Raw genomic sequence first — 16,972 nt, forward strand, 5'->3', positions numbered from 1 at the left:
AGTGATTGTCAGGGAGAGGGGAGAAAGGAGTAATGGAGTTGTTCAATGGTTATGAAGTTGGAGTTATGTAAGATAAACAAATTTTGGAACTCTGCTGTGCAACTTCATCCCTATAGTTAACAATACGACATTGTACATTGAAAAATATGTTAAGAGGGTAGACCTTATGTTAAGCACCTTTTCAAAATTCATTAATTAATTAAAAAATAAAATCTGTTAGTTTTCACTCTTTATCCTTGAAAATGTCATGTGATTTAAATGCATAATTATTACCTATACATATTTCACTTCCAGATTTAGAAAACAGGTCTCCAAATCTTTCATTTGTATTTTTTTTTTTTTTTTACACAATGGCTTTGAAAGTTCTATAAATACAGATGTAGTAAGGCCTGCATTGCCATACCTTATAAAACTGATATTTCTGATTTTAACAGCATATTGCTAACATAATCTCCAAAATTATTTAAAATGCCTTATTTTCACCTGTAAGAGTTTAAGGTGATAAGTAAAATATACTGAAACCATAATTTCATAAACACTTTATGATTAAACTAACACATCCATATGATACAATTATATGAAATCTTCCAGTAAAATTTTTCTCAAATTTACATGCTAGTATATAGTGATTCATTGATTAAAGAATCTATGGCTAGTTGTTTTAATTTTGTAATAGAGAAATATATTGAAAATTACATCATCAACATTAAAAGAAAATTAAAATACAGAGTTGAAAGTGAAATCTGTCTCATAAGCATCATCATAAAGGACAAGGAAAACTAGAGTTTTCAATTACTTGTCACCCAAAATTAACTTTTAATAGGAAATGAGCTGCAAATTGGTATTTAGCATAAATACATAAAAGGGGTAAAGAAACTGTGGTGGTTCTTAACCAGGTCATTAAATTCAGTTTTCTTTTCTCTTTTTCCACCTTAAGAATTTTATATTAAAGTGATTGCTTGCAATGATGGTTGTCCTAGCCAGACCAAATATAGATACAGATATACCAGTAGTCAGGGCCTTGATCCAACTTCCTCATTGCATCCACTATCTACATGCACTCATTGATTGAAAGTGGAATAAGAAGATTCCTGGGACAATACTTTAACTCCTTCCAAAAATTGGTCTTAGATAATTGCTCATGTAAAAGGTCCTCAAAATAAAAGGACCCCTGCAAAATCTCAGTTAGGAGTTACAGACGAGTGTAACAGATCAGACTTTGGAGCAAGGAAAATACTCAGTCCAAGTACATCCAGACCCAACTCCAAAACAGCCATCTGTGGAACATGTGAACCAGGGTAAGAAAATGTCTACTGTTAGCCTATAGAGAGCTCACTTGATAAATGCTATAAGAGCACTTTGAGTTCTACATAATTCAGCTGTAACCAAAAATCTATCTTCATCATTCCCATCCCATCATATCCACTAAGTAATAATTCTTTAAAAGGACAGTACATTTTTCTTAAAAATTCATGAAACAACTAGAAGACATGTACAGTGATGATGAAGGATTTCTAGTAGTAAATGGAGAACAGCCCATAGGGTGGTGTTTGTGCTGGGGCAGTGGATATCTCAAGGTAGCTTACTTCTCTGCTTGAGACAAAGAATAGCTGATGTGCAGCCATTGGGCCACTGACTGCAATGCAACTGCGAGAAAAATAATGATTGATGTATTAAAACTTTAGAATCTCCTTGGCTATATTGTGCAACCTTGAATTCCAGATCATTTGGGAGAGGGATTTGCAAAGGATTTAATTTCCTGTATGAACAACTTGGAAGACAGGAAGCCAAAATATCTTATGTACACTTGCCAAAATCATTTTAGTGTCATATTGAAAATTTCACAATTTGTATTTAATGCTTAAATCTACTTTTAATACTTCAAGAATTCTAGCCTCCTACATAGGAAAACTGCTTTTTGTTTGCTTGTCTTTTTTCTTTTTATGCATTGTTTATTTCACAGTGTTTTCTGATGCCTTTGTTTTTGAAAAAAACTTAGTTGTAAAGTTGAGTATGTTGTTTGTGTGAGTGTGTGTGTGTGTGTGTATTCAATACATACGTGTTTTTCTAGCAGAATCTTCTACAAAAAGAGAAGAAATGTCTTCATCCACTCCTGCTTCATTTTTCGCAATACAAGTGTATGCTCCTGTATCTTCATAGCGCACATTGCTAATGTGAACCTCACTGCCATTTGCTGAAAACAGAAGGCAAATGCAACTTGTAAACTACAAATTTCAGTTTTGGTACAGTGATTTCTGATTACACAGTCAAACAGTTCTCTTAGCTTGTCCTAATTAAACTGTTTTCTTTCCCACTTTCATGCTTTGGAGTCATGCCAAATTATTCCAAATGCATTCAAGTGTTTCATAAATTGTGCTCTCATTCTATTACAGAGATCCCAGTACTCCATATCAAATGCACACATACTGTATTTTATGTTCATTTCCTATTTCCCACCTTGCATAAGAAGTGTTACATATTGATAATTATAATTTCATTTCTATATTTGTTTTTAATATTCAGAATCCACTTTGTCCTCAGCTTTTACAACAGTTTTAATTAATACCAATATGGTTCATTTACAGAAGAATACATGTGAAAAGACATGTCATAAAGGAGTTGAGTGAGCCATACCTTACAAGTATAATATAATGCCTTTAACAAGCATATTATTGAGTCTGAATTATATATCTGTAATAATTAGGTCGGGAGGACAGAAAAAAAATACATGATTTGTTTGCAATATTTTCAGTCATTTGCAAGAAATACACCTAAACTAAACAATATCATAATATTAATATAATCAATGTATAACCAAAGGGTTAAGGGAATGATTAACCCAACTTTTAAATCTTGGTAAAATAATATTTGAAACTAATCACAGAATAATGAGTTGCATTCTCCAAAGTGGAAACCAGGGTATAACTAACCATTTACTGTATGCTGGAAATATAGGAGGTGCTTTTAAGTATATCATTCCTTAATTGTCCCATATAATAACTAATTATCAAATGAGGAATCTGAGACTCTTGGAATGATCTCATGTAGCTCACTCCCCTCAAAATAAGGGCCGGATTTCTGTTCTATCACACCCTAAGGTTCAGTGTTTTAGTGCTCATTTGTTTAGGTTTGTATCTTTTCTTTTACTTTCTTTTCTTTCTTTCTGTATGTCTCTTTGTGCATGGTGTGTTACATGTTATCCAATCACAAGGACACCATGCACTATGTTCAGTAGAAAGGAGTGTAACTCTTCATGACAGAGATGGACAAAATAATCCGAGTAGTTGTTTGGGAAAAGAAGGTAGAAAACCAATGACGAAAGAGCTTAAATGTTATCCTTAGGAGGATATGTAAGGGCAGTGATTTTGGGGGAAGGCTAATCACTGAAATCACTGGAACCTCTTTTTTTTCCTTAAGAACTTTTATTGAGATACAATTGACATACAATGAACTTCATTTATTTAAAGTGTACAATTTGATATTTTTTTCTTATTAGTAACGTATATATGGCAATCTCAATTTCCCAATTCATCTCATCTTTCTTAATTTACAAATGTCACTGCATACCTCCACTCCCCCGAAAATCACTTCTCCAAAACAGATGGCAGGGTTTTTTGGTGGTTTGTTTGTTTTTGGTGAGGGAGTGGAAAAGGCCAGATGGCTTTGTGAACTACACAATTTCTGTGCCAACTACTCACCTCTGCGCTAGCAGCATGACAGCAGCCACAGACAATACTTTTTAAAATGAATGTGGCTGGTCTAAAAACAAAAAATCAGAAAACAAGCAAAAATTGCTTTATTTACAAATTAGGCAGCTTTCCAGATTTAGTCTGTGGTCCCTCTTTCATAGACCGCTGCTCTAAGAGATGGGCAGGAAACAATGTATTTAAGCCCAGATCAGCTTCTTGTTTTATGTGAAACATGGCCCTTACTAAAGAGCACATACTTAACAAGGTAAATTCTCTAGAACTTTTTGAAATTTCAAGTCAGTTTACTCCTTCTTCAAATCCTCTCTTCTCAGTATTCGTACATGTTCTTCTAATGTATGTGTCCCACTGTCTTTCCCTCCTTCCCTACATAATCCAGCATATCTAGATGTTCTCTACTCTGGGCCAGAACTACCAATTTCCAGGTCCATCCTAACACATCTACTTTTAGAACCAGAAGAACATCCCTGGCACCTAATATTTTTGAGTAAATTACTAGACTCTTACATAAGCAAATTCTCAAATTTACAACCTCTGATTTGCAGGATAGTACTTGACCTTTACAGTTAGATGCATTTCATACCCTACTCCACTTTTATTTCAAATCTTTAGTCTTTGTTTGATGTTTACCGGCATGATACTAACTTCTCACTTTAACCAGGTGGTCTTGTTTTTAAATCATGAGGTACATAGAAGTGATTAGAAAGTAAACCCAAATCATTTCACAATATATAAGTGTAAAACATCATCACTTTGTATAGCTTAAACTTACACACTTTCATATGTCAACTGTATTTCCGTAAAAGCTGGAAAAGAAAGAAATTAATCCCCAAATCTCCTGTTTTCTTCTATATCTTCATTTTTATTTACTTCTCAAAGGAAATTTTCTCTGTTTCTTTCCAAGGCCAACTTCCCCACCTTTCCTGTTGATTTCTACAAGTATTTGTCCATTCTTCCCCTGTTTTATTATCTACACATCTTTCTCTTTACCAATTTCCCTTCAAACCAATAAATTGTCCAAGAAGTAAGAGATATCTTCATTAGTCCTAAACCCTCCCACCCTGTTACTACCTTTACTTTTTGTTCCTTTCAAAATTTGGAAAGAGATTTTTATACTGCTTCCCTCCTTTTCATTTCTAAGCCCATTGAGGACTAATTGTCTAAATGTCACAAAGACAAACAAATCACTAACCCATGAACATATTTTAATGACTTTCCTTGACCTTTCTTTGCCCCTAGCATTGTTGAATTCTTTCACATCTTTCACTTTCTTTTCTTTCCTTCTGTAATATCACCTTGTTCTCCTGCCTCTTTGCTAATTATTATTCTCCTTCTGATATTTATCTTGATTTTTCTGCCAATAAAATATTTCTACTTTTCTAGAATTTTACTTTTCATAACCATATCATCCCATCTATTGCCTTAGTTATTCAGTTAGTGCCTCGACTTGGACCTCACATACAAATGCAAAATAAGCATCTGATGAATAAATGGATAATGAAATTACTATGTAATTTGGTAATATAGATCATATATAAAGCCACAGGGAATTTTACACTCTTGTGCACCCAGATTTATCTCTTAGGTTGTGCTCCCTGCTCATAGTTTATTACTAGTCATAGTTTCTTAAAACAGAACTTATTTTCTCTTATTTTAAAAAATGATAATAGCTATTTACAAATGCCCTGACTCTTTCAATGTTGAGTTGAGAATATAACTAATTCCCCAAATTTGCCTTCCCCGTATATTTCTAAAACAAAGATATAATATGTTTATATAAAACGGTTTGCTGCTATCAAATGGGCAAAAGATGACAAAATCAGAAGATAATTAGACTTTTCAGTCTAAATTTCAGTTAATCAGATCAATACTCATCTCAAATTATAGACACAAAGATGCCATCAGTAGATATAAACATGTAAATTTGTTGAGCTACTTTTTTTAACATAGAGATTGCTAGGGTTCAGTTTTGAAAGGTCAAAAATAATTTCATATGTCATTTTTGATTTGCAAAAATAAATTGATAAATGTTTTTAAAGATTTTTTAAAATATATACCGATAAAGTTTATTCACTCTCTAAGTTGAAAAATAAAATCAGTCTATTCTTACAGAAATAATTTCAAAATTGAAAATATATTCATTTCTAACAGTATGAATTGATGGACTTTAAAGGCATGGAATAAGAAATGTAAAGCCATGTAACATATACTCCAGTAAAATGACATGGTGAGCCACTCCTGTCAATGGAAGTAAGATCAGTATATTTTTTTACTTACTAAGATAACCAACATATATGCAACTGCTTTTGCATTATTTTGATTATTTGACATTACAAAGATATCTAATTTATTTTTCACATACCACTCATTTGTGATTATTACAATCTATATAATAATTGATTAATTATATCTGTACCATAGATTATTAGAACATGTAGAATATTTTATATATTAGAATGCAAGAAATTTATAACCTTAACCCAACATAAATGTGGAAAATATTTAGTAGTGTTTTGAATTTTTTCTCTTTTCATTTACAAAGTATGCTGCAAAACATTTCCTAAAGAATTTCTATATTATTGAACCCTCTGTAATACATATTTTAATGCATGATTTAAACATTTAAAATTGTCTCCTCAGAAATGTATTCAATGAAGAGATCCAATTATTCTGCTCAGCATATCTACTATAATTCAGAGGATAAATTTTTAAAAGAAAAAAATTAATATTTTACTCATCACAGAAATAATGACATAACTAATCATTATGACAAGACTATTATTTAAAACATTAAAAATATTAAAGGACTCTATTTCATATATAGTGTCTTAGGTACAACCATATCTTTTCTCATATTCATGGCATTCTTTTGCCACCAAGACTCATTTTCTCTTTTCTCCAAAGAATGTTAAATGTGTTAAAAATTTTAGTATAAAATTTCTAAATTGTCATGTAAGAGGAAAAATGCAAGTAAAAAGTACCTTGAAGGGTGAGTTGCTTGGACAGCTTTGGTGTAATATCAATTCCATTCTTCAGCCAGCCAAGCTGAGGATTTGGTATGCCCTCTGCATGGCACCTGAGACTTGCAGTTACCCCAGGTTCTCTGGCCTGGCTCTCTGGATAGACCCGGATTACTGGAGGGACTAAAAGAAGAAATGGAAAAGAAAGTAAATTAGTGATCTATATTAGCCATTTGATTTTCCAAAACAAAAAAAAAATTGCAGTGTGAGAAAATTATATTAGTTTAATGATGTTGTATATTTCTATAGCTCTTAGTTTGCAAATGATAGTATCCATTAAAATGTACCAGTGTTCTCTGATTCAAAGCTATTCTGAGACTGCACTAGGGAAGATACAAGCTGAGCCTGGGATATCTTGATTCAATAACTAAAGAAGTCCTTAAGGAATGATAGAAACATATCAAAAAAATACAAAACCAGTTTAAAGGGGCTCTCATTTACCAAATATGAAATTTGAGCATTAAGGTAATTGCCAACTATAAAGGATTATAAAGAATTAAACAACAGTATATGAGTTCAATTATATAAATAAATGAATAAATATATAAATGGGAGAGAAGGAAAAGCTCTTCCTTACTACAGCATCCTAAGAAATTAAGACAACAATTCCACTTACAGTACATCCACAAATAATAAATAAAATTTAAGAATAAATTTTATCAAGAAGGTGCAAAAATTTTACACTGAACAGTACAAAATATGTTGAAAGAATTTAAAGAAAACCTAAATAAATAAAAAGACACCATGTGTTCATGGATTAAAATAATTAATTGGTCATATAATAAGATTTGGGAAGATGACAGACAATATTCCAAAATTGATCTATAGGTACAACGTAACAACTATCAAAATTCCTGACCACAATTTTACAGAAATGGAAGAGCTAATTCTCAGAGTCATATGGAATTGCAGGGGCCCCAAAGAGCCAAAATAATCCTGAAAAAGAAGAATGACACTGGAGTCCTCATGTCTCCCGATTTTGAATTATATTACACAGGTATAGTAATCAAAACAATGTGGTACTGGCAATAAGATAAAAATATATAACTATAGAATTAGAATAAGGAGCACAGAGATAAACTCATATATCTATGGTCAATTGATTTTGACAAGGATGCAAATAGTGTAAATACAAGTGACAAAACAGGAAAAAAATTGCAGGTGAAATCTGATATGAGCCTAGTATCCAAAATATATAATAAAGTCCTACAACTCAGCAACTAAAAGACAAATACCCTCTTCCTACACAGCAAAGGAAATGATCAAATTAGTGAAAAGGCAGTCTATGGAATGGGAGAAAATATTTGTAAAGTACCAACTGATAAGGCATTAATATCCAAAATATATCAAAAACTCATACAACTTAATAGAAAAAATTAAAAATAGAGAAAGGACCTAAAGAGATATTTTTCCAAAGAAAATATATATGATGGTTCATGACAAGGCGCTCAAATCATTGATCATCAGGGAAATGCAAATCAAAACCATGAGATATCACTTAACATCTGTTAGGATGTCTGTTATCAAAAAGATAAGAGATAACAAATGCTGGAGAGGGTGTGGAGAAAAGGAAATCCTTGTACACTGTTGGTGAGAATGTAAATGGGTGCAACCACTATGGAGAACAATATGGATGTTCCTCAAGAAACTAAAAATAGATCTATTTCTAAGTCAATACATTTCCCCTTTCTGCTTAAGTAAGCCTTAATTGGTATGGATTACTTCTGAACTTTACCCTCAATATTCTTACGAAGAAAATGAGATTTGATTTATGTCTCTTCTGTGATATGTATCAGTTACTCTGGTGGTAACATCAGTAGAAACACCTTGAGAGTAAAAAGTATAATATATTCATAGATACCATGGAATGTGCTGAAGGCTTCATAGTCATGTTGCCTTGAAGATGAGTCACAGAGAGGTTAATGGCATACCCAAATCACACAGCTTATTATAGTCCAGAGTTGAGAGTAAAATCCAGGGAGGTTTTACTCCGGGGCAAATGCTGTCTGCATTTCAGGTTGTTCTTAACCAACTTGGCTGGTTGTGGTCTGCAATAACCACTGAATTTAGTCAATAAGAAAGAAAATCTGATGGGTATTAAACCAAGGATGTTCCAAATTTGACTAGTCAGAACTTCCTATGTCAAAAAAAGTTATGTATAGATATATATATGTATTCATATGAATATGAATACATATATATATATAAATACATATACAATATGAATTATATATATTCATGTACATGAATTATACATTCATATATAAGAATTATATGTATTCATATATATGAATTATAATATATTATGTATAACATATTATGTATAATACATTAATATTATATATATTAATATTAATTATATTAGTATATATGACATTATATATAATATTAATAACAATTATATATTATATTACATTATGTTATATATAATATAACATATATAATTTATATGGAAGTATAGGAATCTCTTGCATCCCTATACACCAATATATAATATAATATATATATAATATATATAATGTGTGATGATATAATATATATTATAAATAATATTTAATCATATATAATATATCACAAAATACATAATATATTATATTGTATAATCAAATATAATATACTATATATTATAATGTATATAATTTTATAATAATTGTAATGTATAATAATTATGTATTAATTATATATTAATTACATATTGTATATTATAATTAAATATACTATTATATGTAGTATATTTAATATATTTACTAATATATAATTATATTATATTATTATTAATTAAACAAAATTATTATCTCAAAGAGATAGCTGTATAGATGAACATCTTTCCTATGTTCATAGTAACATTATTCACAGTAGCAAAAGTATCAAAACAACCTACCTAGGTGTCCAACAGAAGAGAGTAAAGAAAATGTTATTTATATATATATATATATATATATATATATATATATGTATGAATATTATTCAGTCTTAAATAAAATAAGGAAACCTTGTCATTTGCATCAACATGGATAAAACTGGAGGGCGTTATCCTAAGTGAAATAAGCCAGACAGAGCAAAACAAATACTGCATGGTATAACTTATATGTGAAATTAAAAAAAAAAAAAGTAGAACTCATAGAAGCAGAGGGTAGAAAAGTGGTTGCCAGGAACAGGACAGTGGAGGAAATAGGGAGAGGTTGGTAAAAAGGAACAAATTGTCAGTTATAAGATGAATAAGATCTCTGGATTTAATGAATAACATGGTGACTATAGTGTATAACACTGTAGGGTATAATTGAAATTTGCTAAGAGAATAGAATTTAAATGTTTTCACACAGGAAAAAAAGACTAAAAAGCCCCCCATACAATCCAATTAAAATGTGGGCTAAGGACTTGGATAGACATGTATCCAAAAAGGGCAGGCAAATAGCCAATAAGCACATAAAAACTATCAAAATTCACTAGTCATCACTGGAAAAGCAAATTAAAATCACAATGTGACACCACTCATATCCACCAGGATGTATTAAACAACAAAACAAAAGGCAGAAATTGGAACTCCTGCACATCACTTGTAGGAATATAAAATGATGCAGCCACTGTTGAATACATTGGTGGTTCCTCAAACTGTTACACATGGAATCATCATATGGTCAAGGAATTCCAAGTCTAGCATTATATACATGATAACTGAAACATCTTTCCCATAACAAACATGTACATGAATGTTTATGATAACCAAAAGATGGAAACAAACACAAACAACTATCACCTGATAAAAAGAAAAATAAATTGTGGTTTATTCATACAATAAAATGTTAGTTGGCAATAAAAATAAGTACTGATATATACTACAATATAAGATGCTCAGATATTACCCCAAGTGAAAGAAGTGTGACACATAAGGCCAGATATTGTATGAGCTTATTTATATGAAGCATCCAGAATGGGTAAATTCATCATGGTAAAAAGCAAATTAGTGGTTTCCAGGGACTGAGGGGAGGGAGAAATATGAAATGACTGCTTGATGGATATAGGTTTATTTGAGGGATGATGAAAATGTTTGGGGAGTAGATGGTGAGATGGTTGCACAATATTTTAATGTACTATAAGCTACAGAATTGTACAGTTTAAAATGGTTCAAAGTTATGTGAATTTTACCTTGATAAAAAAAAGAAAAGAAAACAAAGGCTGAAGAAAGTTACTAGCTTAAAAGATACTAAACAGGAATATTAATCAAATGCAATGTGGAATCCAGAATGCATGCTGGGACAGGAAAGATTAGTTACAAAGCTAGTATTGGGAAGATTGACAACAAGATAATGGGATTGTCTTGTTGGTAATGACATTCTATCAGTGTTACTACTTTCTGATTTGAAAATTGCATTTTGATTGGGTAAAAACTTTCTTTAAGAATCACACATGCTGAATTAATTTGTGGTAAAAAATTTATATCAAATTACTTTCAAATATTTTATATATATACATATATGTCTACATATATGTAGATGTAGGTGTGTGTGTGTGTATATATATATATATATATATATATATATATATCTGACTTTAAAAATGAAATATCTTGGAAGTCCTAGCCACAGCTATCAGAGAAGGAAAATAAATGAAAGGAATGCAAATTGGAAAAGAAGTAAAACTGTTACTGTTTGCCAATGACATGATACTATACATAGAACAAAACTTTTTACAATTTGTGTGGAAACACAAAAAACCTCAAACAGCAAAAGCAATCTTGAGGGAAAAAAAATGGAGCTGGAGGAATCAGACTCCCTGACTTCAGACTATACTACAGGACTATAGTAATCAAGTCCTATATGGTACTGGCTGGAAATCAGAAATATAGGTCAATGGGACAGGATAGAAAGCCCAGAGATAAAGCCCAAACACCTATGGTCACCTAATCTATGACAAAGGAGGTGAGAAAATATAATGGAGAAAAGACAGCCTCTTCAATAAGTGGTGCTGGGAAAACTGGACAACTACATGTAAAAGAATGAAATTAGAACACTCCTTAACACCATACACAAAAATAAACTCAAAATGGATTAAAGACCTAAATGTAAGACCAGACACTATAAAACTCCTGGAAGAAAACATAGGAAGAACACTCTTTGACATAAATCACAGCAAGATGTTTTTGTTAATTAATTAATTAATTAATTATTTTTTGAGGTACACCAAGTTCAACCATCTGTATTTATACACATATTCCCGTATTCCCTCCCTCCCTCGACTCCCCCCCCACCCTCCCCATCTCAGTCCTCTAAGGCATCATCCATCCTCGAGTTTAACTCCCTTTGTTACACAGCAACTTCCCACTGGCTATCTTTTTTACAGTTGGTAATATATATATGTCTATGCTACTCTCTCACTTCATCTCAGCTTCCCCGTCACCCCTGCCCCCCCAAACCTCGAGTTCTCCAGTCCATTCTCTGCATCTGTGCCCTTGTTCTTGTCTTGTCACTGAGTTCATCAGTACCACTTTTAGATTACGTATGTATGAGTTAGCATACAATATTTGTCTTTCTCTTTCTGACTTACTTCACTCTGTATGACAGACTCTAGGTCTATCCACCTCATTACATATAGCTCCATCTCACTGAAAGATGTTTTTTGATACACCTCTTAGAGTAATGAGAACAAAAGCAAAAATAAACAAATGGGACTTAAAAGCTTTTGCACAGCACAGGAAGCCATAAACAAGATAAAAGACAACCCTCAGAATGTGAAAAATACATTTGAAAATGAAGCAACTGACAAAGGATTACTCTCCAAAATATACAAAGAGTTCATGTAGCTCAATATAAAAAAACAAACAACCCAATAAAAAAATGGATGGAAGATCTAAATAGAAATTTCTCCAAATAAGACACAGATGGTCAACAAACACATGAAAATATGTTCAACATCACTAATTATTAGAGAAATGCAAATCTAAACTACAATGAGATATCACCTCACACTGGTCAGAAGGGCCATCATCAAAAAATCTACAAATAATAAATGCTGGAGAGGGTGTGGAGAAAAGGGAACCCTCTTACACCATTGGTGGGAATGTAAATTGATACAGTCATCATGGAGAACAGTAAGGAAGTTCCTTAAAAAACTAAAAATAGAACCACCATGGGACCTAGCAAACACTCTCCTTGGTGTATACTCAGAGAAAACCATTTTTCTAAAAGAAACATGCATCCCAATGTTCATTGTAGCATTATTTACAATAGCCAGGACATGGAAACAACCTAAATGTCGATCAACAGAGGAATGGATAAAGAAGATGTGGAACATATATACAATGGGATATTACTTAGCTATAAAAAGGAACAAAATTGGGTCATAAGTAGAGAGGTGGATGGACCTAGAGTCTGTCATAGAGAGTGAAGTAAGTCAGAAAGAGAAAAACAAATACCGTATATTAATGTATATATGTGGCATCTCAAAAATAATGGTATAGATGATCTTACTTACAAAGCAGAAATAGAGACACAGATGTAGAGAACAAACATATGGATATCAAGGTGGTAGGGGTAGTAGGATGAATTGAGAGACTGGGATTGACATATATACACTATTGATACTATGTACAAAATACATAACTGAAGAGACCCAACTGTATAGCACAGAAAACTCTACTGAATGCTCTGTGCTGACATAAATGGGAAGGCAATCCAAAACAGAGGGGATCTCTCTCTCTCTCTCTCTCTCTCTCTCTCTCTATATATATATATATATATATATATATAGACATGTAGCTGTTTCACTTTGATGTACAGTAGAAACTAATACAACATTGTAAAGCAACTATATTGCAATTAAAAAAGTGAAGAAAAAGAAAAGTGGAGCCCATCATAACTGGATTAAAGCTAATAGGCCAACCTGTAGACTTCAGTGTCAAACTATCTAGAAACCACTCCCAACCACAAAAAACACATGTTAAAACAACTCTATTTGTACATTTCAAAGAACAAGCAAAAATTAATTAATTAAAATAAAAAAATTAAAAAATAAAAATGAGATGGCTTAAACACAATGTTAGACACAACAGAAGAGAGAATCAATTAAACTAAAAGTGATGTCTTGATTACTTAAAACTTTCTGCTTACAATAATGTTGGATATGTGATTCTTATTACTTCTGATCAATCATCTTTGTGAATAGGATTTAAAATTCTAGCCACCTATATACATTATAGTGAAACTATAGAACAACAAAGAAAAAGAGAAAAATAATAAAAAGCAATCCTAGGAAACAAAATGACACACAAAATAATGAAAGTCAGAATAACAGCTAAATTCTTATAAAAATTATCATCAACTTCATGCTAATAAATAACTTTAAATCAAATGAACATATTTCTGGAAATAACATCTGGCTGACCTATACAAAAAGTATTATAGAATCTAGAAAGTCTTATTACTTTAAAATAAATTAATATAGTGTATTATTAAAACCTTTTTTTCAAAGAGAATGGTAGAATGACCCAATGTAAAGAACTAGCACCAATCTCATATAAACTCTTCTAGAGGACAGAAAAAGGGGTATGGTTTCTTTGTATCTGTACAAATCCACTGATACACCTGTCTTCGAAAGATGGAGACAAATCCTCCTCATCTTACTTATGGGTTGGATTTAGTGATTCACTGTTAATAAAAAGAATATGGTCAAGGTATGCAATATTAGGTATGCAAGGTATGCAATATTAGGTCATAAAAGGTACTGAAGGATCCTTTAACTCTTTGGATCACTTGCTATTGGAGAGGTCAACTGTCACATCATAAAGATACTCAGCCTTATGGAAATGCTTACATGTCAAGTGACAACGTTATGGAAATGTTTATATGTCAAGTTGACTTGCCAACAGCCAGTAAGGAACCAATAGCAATGTAAGGGAGCCATCCTGAAAGTAAATCCTCCAGGCCCCAGCAAGCATTCAGATCACTGCAGCTCTGGCCAAAATGTTGACTGCAACCTAAGAAAAGTCTTCATACCAGGGCCACCTAGCTAAGCTTTTCTCAATTTTTTTAAAAATCTCATTTCTCTATTTATTATCTATCTCTTTATTATCTTAGAAGATAATAAAGGTTTGTTCTTTAAAGCCACTAAGTTTTAGGGGAATTTATTATGTGCTCATAGATAAATAAATAAAATTCTCAAAAGTTTAGAGCAATATAAGCTTAATATCAAAATATGACAAAGGTATTATTAAAAAGAATAATTAGTGTTCAATTTCATTCATGAAATTTAGATTTTAAAGTAGATTTTAAAAGTCCCCAAAATATATTAACAAACAAAATCCAGCAGGATATAAAAATATATACTATGAAATGTTTGTTTGGTTATAGATATTCAAGAATCACTCAGTAAAATTTACCACATAGTCTAAAGGAGAAAAACTGTATTATCTTCTCAATAGGTCCAGAAAACTCACTTACTTTTAGCACACAAAAATAAGCAAATATTTTCTTTATTATAGTAAAGGATATCTTAAATTATATAGCCAACATTCATTGATGACATGATTGAGTAAAATAAAATACAAAATAATCTAGTGATGAATTATAAGAACAAGTAAACTTAGTAAGTTTGCATGATACAAGATAACTATATTTGTAAATATCAGCAATAAAAATTCAAAATATCTTAAATAATGCAGTCTTACAAAGCAATAATCATATTACATATCTGTGAATATATATAACTAATAAATGGTGTCTGAGTCCTTTGCAAGAAAATTCTAAAATATTATTTGGAAAAATATTATTAAGAAAAATGAAATAAGAACTAATTAATGGAGGGTTAAAACATATCTGTGGTCCCTTTAGTTATCATCTCTTCTAGTTTTCATCCTGTTGACTTCAGCCATCAGAAGTTCTTTTCTCCTTTGCCTCCTCAATCCTCAGTCAGTTAAACCAATTTCTATAAAAATCTTCTAAATATGGTGCCTCTTACCTGAATTATTTTATTCATTGTATTAAATAGTCATAATAGGTTCCCCAATATCTGTGACAAACTGTAAAGTGATACATTGATGCAGAATGAGAAGACAAGGCTCACACTCTGAGGTGTACACCATTCAATAATGGAAACCAAGGAACAAATAACTCTAAGACAATACTTTGTGTCTTGCAATCAAGCTGGTAAGGATGTGATGGCTACAGAAAGAAAGGAGGGATCCACAGAGCATGCTTTAGGAAAGTGTTTGAATTGGATTTTGAAATGTATTTTAGGTGTATAACAAGAGGACCACTGATTGTAGTTGTGAGGTAAGTATTTATAGCAGGGGCACAAGTGGAATATTACACATTGTTTCACAGAGTGCTTCTTGAGTTGTGTCATGGGTAGTTAGATATATGTCATACACATTTTGTTCTGAGGGTCAGTTACTCAATTTGCCACCAATAATGCTGTGAGAGAAATTCTGCATTCATACAATAAAGATATGTGTATTGATTATCTACAGTTTGTGGATGGGCTCAGGGATTATGCAATGATTGACTATTAATTATATAACTCTCGAATGATCATGTAACTTAGATTTTTGCGAGTTAGATGAGAATGTGAGTACATTAGGGAAATTTTTTATCTACTTTAACTCCAATATCCAAAAGCATATTGTTCTTTTCAAGAAAAGGGAATATATTATCTTTAATATAAATATTAAATCTATTCACAATGAAAACAAACTATTCTACATAGCTGAATTTTCTAAATTTTGGAGAGTGATCTTTTTAAAATACTTAATATTTAAGATGCATATTTGTTTTTTATAAAAGTCTCAAGTGAATTACAGACCTCATATTTGGAAACTTCTGTGATAATGAAAACTGTTTTATTTGGTGTCATTCAATGACATTTAGACTAAACAAATGAGTTTGAATTCTCATTCTGCTATCAATAGTTATGTGATCTTGAGCACATGTTTAAACCTTTTTGAGCCTTCTTTTTCTTGTATCTAAATTGGATATTGTATCATAAAGATTTGAAAATCAAATGCATATTAAAATAAAAAGATTTGGGGACTTCCCGGGTGGAGCAGTGCTTAAGAATCCACCTGCCAATGCAGGGGACATGGGTTTGAGCCCTAGTCTGGGAAGATCCCACATGCTGCAGAGCAACTAAGCTCATGTGCCACAACTACTGAGCCTGGGCTCTAGAGCCTGCAAGCTGCAACTGTGGAGGCCTGTGTGCCTAGAGCCGGTGCTCCACAACAAGAGAAGTCACCACAATGAGAAGCCTGAGCAC

At 31.8% G+C, this 16,972-nt stretch overlaps 1 protein-coding gene across 3 annotated transcripts in view; it reads right to left on the reverse strand.

Annotated features, from left to right (window-relative positions):
* The window catches only part of FSTL5 (follistatin like 5), an 803,737-nt gene that overhangs the window by 148,921 nt on the left and 637,844 nt on the right, over positions 1-16,972 (reverse strand). For all 3 annotated transcript variants that reach the window (XM_057727977.1, XM_057727979.1, XM_057727978.1), the window contains exons 8-9: positions 6,689-6,850; positions 2,060-2,194 (exon numbers count right to left, since the gene is read on the reverse strand). In XM_057727977.1, the coding sequence (XP_057583960.1) occupies positions 2,060-2,194; positions 6,689-6,850 (297 nt within the window). The remainder of the gene's footprint in view (positions 1-2,059; positions 2,195-6,688; positions 6,851-16,972) is intronic.

This window comes from Hippopotamus amphibius, chromosome 3 (genome assembly GCF_030028045.1).
Source record: "Hippopotamus amphibius kiboko isolate mHipAmp2 chromosome 3, mHipAmp2.hap2, whole genome shotgun sequence".
NCBI classification, from domain to species: domain Eukaryota; kingdom Metazoa; phylum Chordata; class Mammalia; order Artiodactyla; family Hippopotamidae; genus Hippopotamus; species Hippopotamus amphibius.